Source organism: Pseudonaja textilis, chromosome 3 (assembly GCF_049901715.1).
Source record: "Pseudonaja textilis isolate UNSWEBS1 chromosome 3, rPseTex1.2, whole genome shotgun sequence".
NCBI lineage: Eukaryota > Metazoa > Chordata > Lepidosauria > Squamata > Elapidae > Pseudonaja > Pseudonaja textilis.
This window is the reverse complement of record NC_141992.1, coordinates 150558757-150570112: the sequence shown is the minus strand read 5'-3', so window position 1 is coordinate 150570112 and position 11356 is coordinate 150558757. Positions and strand designations below refer to the sequence as shown.

General features: G+C 37.1%; 1 protein-coding gene across 2 annotated transcripts in view; it reads left to right on the top strand.

The window, feature by feature from the left end:
- The first annotated feature begins 519 nt into the window (after positions 1-519).
- Positions 520-11356, top strand: part of RAB31 (RAB31, member RAS oncogene family) — a 28280-nt gene continuing 17443 nt past the window's right edge. For both annotated transcript variants that reach the window (XM_026699397.2, XM_087931055.1), the window contains exons 1-2: positions 520-860; positions 8718-8797. In XM_026699397.2, coding sequence (XP_026555182.1) covers positions 822-860; positions 8718-8797 — 119 coding nt within the window. In that variant the 5' untranslated portion in view covers positions 520-821. The remainder of the gene's footprint in view (positions 861-8717; positions 8798-11356) is intronic.

The window sequence follows — 11356 nt, the reverse complement described above, 5'->3', positions numbered from 1 at the left end:
ATTAGGCTTGCAAAACATTCAGATTGCATTAGAGCAAAATAAATGGACTTGATTTATACAGGTCACAAAATTCAGCTTTTGATAAGCTTAGAAATCTAAATTTGCTTTCCTTAGCGCATGTTTGCATTATTGACTATAACCTTAATGAATGATAATTCTATTACATGCATTGCTACTTATATGGTTTAATCTCTGATGTAATGTGTTTTTATTTTTATTTACAGGGGTGTACTATAGCTTTGAAATCTGCTTCCAGGTAAATGGCTAGTAGCAATAGCAATCCAAAGACGCCGTGTTAAAAAAAGTACTGTATCTTGTTTTGCTTTAAATTTTATCCAGCAGCTTTTAAATCAGTCCACTTATCATATCTGTTACATTTTCTTCCTCCCCATCTCCTTCAAAGCTTTGCCTGCTGCTGTTCTACTTGGAAATATGAGCTCTCAGCCCGGCGGGACGCGCGCTGAGAGAAAAATGGGCGGGAACGCCGCGTTGCTTCTGTTCGCTTCGCAACCTCGAAACGCTCAAGGGCCAGCCGCGGGTCCAGCGCGCCGATCCAAGAACGGCAACTGCGTCTTCCGAAATACGCTGAAGCGCAGCTATTTCGTAAGCGTTGGATTTGGATGAGGAAAGCGGCAAAAGAAAGCGAGGAGGAGCCGAAGCCGCGGGGTTAAGCTCATGTGACCGCTGGCGGCACAGGGCTGGGGCTTCTGAGAAGTAGCCGTAACTGCTGCCGCTTTTGCCCGTTTTTGGAACTGGGTAACAAGCGAGAGGCCGAAGGATTCGCTCCTCTGAAGGATGCGAAGCTGCCTCGCTCCAAACAGATGATGGCGATACGAGAGCTGAAAGTCTGTCTGCTTGGAGTGAGTAGCGACCGAAAGAAAGAAAAATACGAGGGGAGGGGGGAATCTGGGAAGGAGACTCTGAATTCTGGGTAGCAAGTGAAGATTTTAAGCAAACAGACGTCCCGCACAAACGACCGACAGAGAGCGCGAGCCGAGCGGAGGAAGGACGGGTGCTGGAAAGCAGCTTGGCAAGCCCGCGTTTTACAGAACAGTTTTCTTTGTCTTTCTTTTGGCCCATTCTAGTTCGGATGCTGACTGGCTTTCCGCTCACTTTACTTTTTCGATTTGCTTGCTGGGAATTTTGGCAGCTCAGGCAGTTAGACTAAATAAGGATTAAGCAGGCAAACTTTCCTCCTCCTTGTCCGAGATTTGTTCTGGTTACGTTCTACTTTGCCTGTGTTTCTTTTACCTGATGGCAAACGTTTACAGCTATTCTGGGGTTTTCATTCCCGTAGAGAGATGATGGAGCCCCATTGAATCTTTAAAGATGCAGTGCGCACGCAATGTTGGATGCTGCTTTATAGCAAATTAAATTAAAAAAAATAAGGAAACTGTTGTTCATGTGGCAAGCTGATCATGTGGAGTAATTTTTCTTTTAACTGTTTTAACCAATTATTAAGAGTAAGGTAACTGCACTCCACACTTGCATTATGATCAGTTTCACAGATAGGTGTAATTTTTGTAGAGATGTTTTCTTGTTTGGAAATATCCATTGAGGAGTATTCTTTTCAACCGTTAAAATATAGAAATCTCGTTCTCCTTTCCTCTGCTGTCTTCCACAAGTTGTGTTGTGTTTTATCCTAAATATGGCGTTTTTGTGGTTTGTATTTAGTATAGAACATTTTGAGGTCATGAAAGAGATTGCTACACACTTGCCTTTCCTCACTGATTTTGGCTGTAAGTGAACAGAAATTGCTTCAGTGCAAAAAGCAGTTCACCATGAGATGCAACTCAGCAAAAACTTTAATTCTGTGGCTAACCATATCCTCTTTTTAGAATAATTCTCTGCAGTGTTATGGTGAATCCCTTCCAGCTGATCATTTACAGGCCCACATAGACCAGTGTCAGGGAATTCTTACTTTGTTTTCCACCTCTATTTTGTACAGTCATGGTGATTTAATAGTTTACACTATATTTCGCTCCCATTACTAAGAAAAAACAGTACAGCATTAAAACAGCATTCCATTTTCAGAAGTTACAGAAACCGCCACAAAAATACTTCTCTAGAGTACTCTTATATTTACACAGCCAGATATTTTGTTCAGACTGAAGTTAACTTAGTTTCTGCTTTGTGGATTTTCCTATTTCTTCTTTCTTCCCACCTAAGGCAGGAAAATAAATACCAATTGTTTTATCTTTGATGGGCTTGTTTTTGAAATACAAAGAAATTCATGGCAGACTCCCCAGCAGATCAATATAAAATTACTGTTGAAGACATAGTAGGGACGAACGAAATCGGTTGCCTGCTAGAACACACACTAGCCTATTAATGTGTAGGCATTTTTATTTATGTATAAACTAGATTGAGGCACCAGTTACATGTATGTATCAGGATTACCACTCATTTTTTTGTATAGGCATAGATTCATAGACTTGGAATTGAAATTTTGACTATGGAGATCTATTCCCCTCTCTGGGTAGGAGTCAAAATGAAACATCACAGCAGTTGACTTCCTTGCATCTTTGTCTACATTTAGGGAAGAAGATCCTTGCTATTTGGAGTCACTGTTGCTCTGCATTTAATAGCAATAGCACTTAGACTTATAAACAGCTTCACTGGGCTTAACAGACCCCCCTAAGCCGTTTACAGAGTCAGCATATTGCCCCCAACAATCTGTGTCCTCATTTTACCAACCTCGGAAGGATGGAAGGCTGAGTCAACCTTGAGCTGGTGAGATTCTAACTGCCAGACTCGTGGCAGCTGGCAGTCAGGAGAAGTAGTCTGCAGTACTGCATTCTAACTACTGCACCACCACTGCATATATATAACTGTCTACGCAAAATTCTTTTATATGAATAAGTATTACTATATGCCAGGCTGTGAGAATCGGGTAGAGGAATTCTTTTGGTATGAGACAGGCAGACAAAATATGGGTGCTTTAAAAGGAAGTATTTTAATTGACTTGGTACTTGGGACTTTTATTATTTCCAAGTTTGTATTTTTTTATATTTGTGTGTGTCTTGCTCCTTGGGTTTGTTACCTATATGTAGCTTAATAGGTCCATGACTTTTGATCTTTCTTCATGGAACTAGTTTTCAGTCCTTGATGCTAGTTTTTTATCCTTCATGCTTAATTTATAATCAACTTCTAATATATTTTTCAAAGTAATTTTCCCCCTGATCTATACCCAGTATTTTGATTCCTGTAACATTTGTTTCTGTTAAATTTCATTGTGTTTTTCTGCCAATTTTATCTAATCTGTCAACATTGGTTTCATTTTATTTGTTTATTATTTGCTATCTTATGCACTTTGCGTCAACTACAGATTTAATAAACACATTCCCCACATCTTCATTCAAGTAATTCATTTAAAAGTTAAAGAAATTAGTGTTTAGGATTTGACTTCATAGCACTCCACTCAATGCCTTCTTCCAATCAGATAAGGAACTATTGATGAGTGTTTTTTCAGTTCAGTTTTTAAGTCAAATATGTAGCATTAAATTTTTAACTATTCACCCTGAATTTGTCACATCTTTTTCTGGAATCAAGGTATATTACAAGTAAAGAATTTCCACAATCTGTTAAGGAAGTTTCTTGATCAAAGAAAATGAGACAAGGTTTGCCTGTCAAAAATAGTTTTACAATAGATAAATCAGTGTTGAGTTCTGTAATCACTTTATTGTCCTCAAGATGCTTATAGATAATATGCTTTATAATCTGGAAGCTTTCTAGATATTGATGTTAATCTGACTGTTTATAGTTTTTATTTTACTAGATTTTGAGTATAATGGCATTGTACACAACTGATACAACAACATGTGACAATAGTTGTAGAGAGACAACAACACTTTCCCCTCTGTAATCAACACAAGTGTTTTTTCTAATATATTGAAATATGCATTTGCTTGGCATGGTGATCTGCCTCATTTCTCCAGACTAATGGAAAATCTGTACCCAGCTTCATTAATTTGTGATGAATTTTCATTCCACATCACTTTATTTTTTTATATTGATTATTTAAACCACACGCCTAACAGTGTGTAGAGGAAAACAGTTCCCCATAATTCCCCATACATTCTATTTAAATACTAAGACGTGTATGTATCTGTAAAATATTATCTTCTATAAAAATACTAATGGAATGCTGAACATTCCAACATTTTCACTGTAAAAGTTGTATTTCATAAAAAAAAACAAGGATAGTTTGTTCAGTAGTTTTATTTAGAAACATAGCCTATTTAGATCTTCCTTAAGCAAAATGAAATTTATTAAATCAATATATACTTCAGTTTTACTGAACGTATTACATATTAATCTACATAGAATTGTGACTTTAGTATTTTAACTACTAATAGTAAAGTTAGATGTGCAGGTATTTTTTTAACACTGAGAAACGACAGGATGATAAGCTTATACAACTTTTGCTTGGAGTAGCAACTACTGGGTACACATTTTTAAAAATTTAAATAAAATTTAGGAAAACACACTTTAATCATAGTATATTGATATTACATTTCATGAAGGCAGTCACTTATTATAGAAGTACTAACATCTTTATAAACTAGACCAGCGGTCACCAACCGGTGGGCCGCGGCCCACTGGTGGGCCATGAGAAAATATTGGTGGGCTGCAGAGAAATCTCACCCCCAGAGAACCCCCACAAAGCAATTAATCCAGGCTGCGGAGAAACACAAGGCTGCGCCGCCCACATAGCCTGTGGGAACCCTCCCCGCCCACTCCTTACCCGGCAAACTTGCTTGCTAAATTGCTATTTTTCCTTTTTCTGACCATCAGCTGTTCTGCTGTGCCGGGAGATTTAGATTAGCTAGGAAGCAGGAAATGGTTGGATTTCTTGCTTTCTAGCTAGTCTTTAGATCTTCGGCTCAGCACAGCCAAACCTCCCTTAGGACTGAAGGTTTGCTTGCAAGCAAATTTAGTGCAGACTCACGGCAAGCAAATTTGAGGGACTGAGCTAGCCGATGGCAGATAGATAGATCACTGAATGATTCTGTGAGCAACTCAATCTGCCTGCTTTGCCTGATTTTGGGTAAAAGTTGCTCTTTTTTAAAATAAAAAATAAAATATTTACATGTATGGTGTGTTGTGAGTTAATTTTGTGAGTTTGCTTGCAAGCAAATTGTATGTGACAGACTGAGCTAGCCAATGGCAGATAGATAGATCTCTGAATGAATCTGTGATTCTGTGAGCAACTCAATCTGCCTGCTTTGCCTGATTTTGGGTAAAAGTTGCTCTTTTTTAATAAAAAATTCAATATTTATATAAATATTTATAATATTTACATACAAGCCATGCCCAGCCAGTCACATGATGACCAAGCCACACCCACAAATTAGGCCATGCCCACAGAACAGGTTAGTGGTCCCTGGGATCTAAAATTATGAGTTTGGTGGTCCCTGAGGTCCAAAAGGTTGGTGACCCCTGAACTAGACCATGTTTTTAGGAACAACTGTTAGAACTGAGTTGTTGAGGGCTCCTAATAATAAAGCAATAAAGTACAGTATATATTTTTGCAGCTAATGCAATATAAATGTTTTTACTGGCCAATTATTTTTACTGCAGCTGTGATTATGAGAATTTATATGGCCACTCGTTCACTTTCAGTGACTTCTGGGTGGCTTACAAAAAATAAAAAACCAATACACAAATAGGAAAAACAATAACCCTTCTCCCCCACCTCTTTTGGTCATAAGTTGACCATTTTTACCAGAATCATAAAGCACAACACAATCATTAAACCGATCCCATGGTTCTTAAGTGAATCCAGCATATCCAATGGACACCGCAACTGATCATAAATGCAAGCCAATTGCCTGGTGCCCAAAATGCAATCAGATGATCCACGGGGGTATGTAGCACTCATGACTTCAAAAACAGGTCATGAGTAGCTTTTTTAAAAATCTGACCAAACTTTGAAAGATAAAGTGAGGATTTCCTATACATCCAAGAAATCAGAAGGGTGTCAGTGGGAAGCCATCCATTAATTGCTTATTGCTTGAACAATAATACAAGTACCTTAGTTTAAAAAAAAAGTTGACTGGCTTGATGTACATGGTTCCAAAAAAAAACATGGAAAACTTTTGAACGTCAAACCATTTAATAAGTTTATCAGACATTAGAAGTTCAAATGGAAATAGACTGGTTCGCAGAATATTTATTGGAGAATCTTTGCTCAAATAATGGCAGAGATGACTAGAACATTTTGCGCAGAAAATTTTCAGAGTTTGGCAGTTGTATGATACTTTACTGCTTTATTGCCTATTGCTCAATATTGTTTCAAATATTATAATAAAAATATTTTTCTCTACATAAAGCTTTTGTTTTTCTGAATGTACTGTTCAAACTGCATAAAATAGTTTAAATATACTTTTCTTTGCATCAAATAATATAATCCAAATACTTTTGCGGACTGTAGATTCTGAGATGAATATACTAATTGAAATCATTAGGAAATTAATGCATAGTAGGCAATAAGAAAATATTTCAATTTAAAATATGCTGACAATCTATCATATAAAGCATAGTCAGGGAGCTATGACCCCTTTTTATGACTTGTAGATTTCAACCAGGAGTGGGATGCTACTGATTCTGCCTGGCTCTATAGAACCGGTAGCTCTGAAGAGCAGCAGACACTGAACCGGTTCTGTGTTTGCTGCTGTTTAGCCCACTCACCCACCTGGATTCTTACTTGTCTTTTATTTCCTGCTTTTTCAATCTCAGCTGCTTTGCGCGGCATAGCTGAGGTTGAAAAAGCAGGAAAAAAGAGGCTTTTCAAATGCTGCGAACCCGTGTGCAGCGCTTTTCAGCTGTCCAGGTGGCACAGCTTAAGGTTTTTTACGTGTGCGTGCAGCAAAACATAGTCATCGAACTGGTGGTAACACTGGTTGAATCTCACCCCTGACTTCAACTCCCAAAATTGGAATTCTGGGAATTGAAGTTCCCAAGTCGTAAAGAGGTTCCCCACATCTGCAAAACTAATTTTAAGTCATTTGTCCTCTTCCCTTTATCCCCAAGGATAACTTTCAGTAAGAATTTTCTACATTGTTTAAGAAAGATCATGAATAGCACTCATTTAACTTTTATTTCCAATAACTGTTCTAGAATGATCCTTGAATGCAACAAAAATATAGTTAGTTGCAGTTATTGACAGCTGTGTTCAGACATTTTCTCAAAGGAGCACTTGGAAATGTGGTTAAAAGCATGGAAAAAATTGTAGAATTGTTGATATCCAATCAGCTGATAATGATTAAATGCTATTTTGGAATGGCAATAAGAGGAAATGTAATTCCTCATTTATTTATTTATTGGCTCTTCTTTACCATTTTACATAGATAACCTGTTTCCTTAAAACTTTACATATGTAGCTCCATGAATGCCACATATTTGAGTAGCTGAAGGAACCAAGATAGTATACAATATGCCATAGAGTGAGTATTTCACTTTAGAAATGAGCATAAAGCCATGGTTCAAGATAACATGGCTTTAATTTTAAGGAATTGAATAGATTATTAGCAATGGAATAAAATAAATTTTTGCCTATTCCACACAGACCTTTTTAAATTTTATCCAGCCTATCTTCCAACCATTTTAACCATTTTCCTAGAGTCAGACAAGTACATCTACAGTAGTTCCAATTAATACATGAATAGAGCATGCAGGATGCATTGGAATGGACCCACAAAATCTTAAAATAAATTATGTACAGATCATTTCAACAGCTTATAAGATATCAATAGAATACATTGAATTTGGTAATATTTTGCCAGAATTATTGTTTAGAATCTGTTCAGTTAATTGTCTGTATGCACATGTATGTACCTTTGAATCAATCTTGATTCCTGCGAACAACCTGAACTAGCCCCTGCAGTTTTCTTGGAAATATTGTTTGAAAGTGGTTTGCCATTCCTTACTTTACTTTATTCTCATTGCACCTCGTACAATGAAATCAAACACCATCTTCAGTGCACATCATGACCATGACCATGACAATAAACATGAACACACATCCTTCACACATTGAACCGGAAATCCCTGACATCACACCAGCACTGCACTATACAGCAGAATTCAAAAGAGCTACTGCCCTGGATAGAAGCTGTTTTTCAGCCTATTTGTCCTTGTTTTTATTATTCTGTACCGTCTGCCAGATGGTAATAGTTCAAAAAAAAGGCTTCCCAGGATGAGATGGATCTTTGAGAATGTTTTGAACTTTCTTAAGGCAGCGGGAGCTATAAAGTTCTTTCATGGAGAGGAGAGGGCAACCAATGATCTTCTGGGCAATGACATTAACCCTCTGGAGTGCTTTCCTATCTGCCACTGTGCAATTGGCAAACCATACAGAGGTGCAGTATGTTAAAATGCTCTCTATGAAAATTTTATGAAAATTTCAGCTATTGCTTTGGGAGTTCCTCTATTATTGAAGAAGCTAATGATGCAGCGTTTCCATATTCTAATATCCTTCAGCCATTTACTTACAAAGGACAGTACAGCCTCTTAAGTAAATATACCTAAGCCAGTGGCCCCCAACCTTTTGGACACCAGGAACTGCTTCCATAGGAGAGGGGTTTTGCTTGTTTATGCAGCCTGGTTTCTGGCATGCTGCAGCCCAGTGGACTGGATCCATGGAGGTTTCTTCATTTAAAACAGATGAGCATTCAGGACAATCTTGGACTGATTCTTCCTTTCTTAAATTTTAGGATACTGGAGTTGGCAAATCAAGTATAGTTTGTCGATTTGTTCAAGATCATTTTGACCACAATATTAGCGTTACTGTTGGGTAAGTACCATGCACAGTTAAGCTAAATAAACACTGATGAATTCCTTCTTAATTTAAAGTAGGGAAAGTTCATTATTCAAGATAGCTGTATATGTATTACAGATTCCATCCCTATTTTAACATGGAATATTATTGAGTGAACATTTTACCACCTTCTGCTATTAATGCCAACTGCAAAGTATTTATATTTCTCTGCAATTTTTTGTTGAGCACCTATAACTTCCACAACACTATCCAGATCAAACAATGTAGGCCTATTATGGGTTAGGGATTATATATTTTTAAGGGTAAAGATGAGAGAAATATTCTTCTATTCCCATTCCCACTCTTAAAATTCTGAAAAGTGGACAGAAGGGTTGGTCTTGCCTATTACAATTACACTTATTTGTTAGATGTTTTTATCCTGAGATTTTTTTTTATAAATATAAAAATATTATTTTAAAAAAGTGGTTATACCTAATATTCCTTCCTTGTCCTATTTTCCCACAACAACAACCTTGTAAGGTGAGTTGGGCTGAAAGTCACCCAGATGCCTTTCATGCCTAAGGTAGGATTAGAACTCACAGTTTCTAATCTGGTGTTTTAACCACTACATCAAATTGGCTGTTTGTGCCATAAGATGATTTCTTATGGCTCTCCAGAAGGTTTGGATGTACAGTAGTTATGATTTTTTTTCTATAAATCATTGACTACTCTGATTTAAACCCATGTTTTTGAAAAATGCTTTTCATTTAAAATTTATTTATTTATACTTTACATTTTTAATGCTGACCGGTTCAACAGTGAATCTAGGTAACTCAGTTTCACTGTCCCTGAAACAAACAGTGGGAAGGGAACAAATATACCCTGTATCAAATGGATGTACCAGAGCTTAGAGTAAATATTGAGTTCACAGAAATTTGTTTTTATTATTGCAGAAGCAAAAACAATGAAAGAGAGGCAGTCTCTCAAATAATCAGGCCCTATGCCATGAAGAACTGTACAGATGATAATCAGCACCTTGGATTGCATCCAGAAATTCATTGATAATCAGTGCTGCTCACATTGCACAGGTGTTACATCAGTGTTTTGAGGCAGGCCCATGACAGTTTGTGTCATTGAATTCTGGACCAGTTGTAGCTTCTAAGTGGGCTTCTATGCCCAAGTGACTAGGCATTAATGAATGTGAGAAAGAAATTACCAGTGAAGAGAAATGGGCACTTGGCACATTAGGTCAATATTTGCAAAGGATTTCCTGGCCACAGTCTCATCTATTCTTTGAGTAGGATCTGTAAGTTCAGAAGGACTCCCAAATCACAAACCACTTTTGTATGGAAAGTACAACTTTACTCAAAACTAAAGATAGAAACATCTGGTACTGGAAAAATCATGAAGCTATAGTTAACTTATACTTCTCAGGATTGAATTAAGCCAGTTCCTTCCCATCCAGACATTAGCAGCCTCCAGATTCTGTGACAAGACTCAACAGCGGCACCTGGTCAACCAGGAGTTGAAATATACAGCTGAGTACCAGTATCATCAACCTACTAATGATGTATGCATAGTTAGTTACCTCTTCAGTGTTAAACAGTAAGGATAAGAATGTTGAATCTTAGATATCCACAGCTAGATGCTTTGGGCTTGATCTCTGCTCCAATTACTGATAATTGGAAGCACCCAAGGGAAAGTAATTGTTCCAGAAATATATCATGATCAATGGTACTTGAAAATTAAAGAGAACCAGAATGGTCATTCACCCCCATCCTAGCTCTATCATATCATACTGCTTGTGCCCTGACTAAAATAGATAATCATTATTAGTATTATTTTTTGAAGCTTCAGCCTGACTACTTTCTCAGCAATTTTTCCCCCAAAGGGGAGGTTAGATGAAAATTATCCAGAATTACTTGTTTGGCAATAGTTCCTATGGTGAGGGATGTGGAAGAATTTAGTCCCAGTACTGAAAAGAAGGAATAATAAAGAAATGGGTTGCTCAGCTCTGGAAATGTAGAAGGCGTGAGAAACAGATTCAGAACAGTCTCATCTTGACTTTGTTTAAAAAAGGCATAGTGAAGGTTTTGGACATGCTTTCAGGATTCTGTTAATACATCCTATTCCTACAACAAAATAGCATTCCTGGAATCTCTTCGTGTCTGTTCCTTGACTTTGCATTTCCTGGTACATCACTCTTCTTTGTCATACAACCATACCAGATGGATACTAAGGCCTTGAAACAGATCCTTCTGAAAATCCCCAAGCTTCTGAAATACCATCAGGGTCTCACATTCCAGCTATGTCTGGGGGAATGAAAGAAGTTCAGGCTTCTTAGATTACTAATTTTTATTTTCTTTCAGACATAAAACATTCATAAACTCTTACATTTTTCTAATTCCTTCCAGTCTTAAAATCAACATTCAGCTACTGAATAGTGAATTATTGATTTGGGTTTTAGTAACTCATTTATTATTTTGTATAATTAATTGAGAAAGTGGGAAATAATTATTCAGATAATGATAATAATTTATGCAGGAAATCTTAAGAAACATTACCATGCAGGGAAAAAAGATTTTTTTTTTTTGT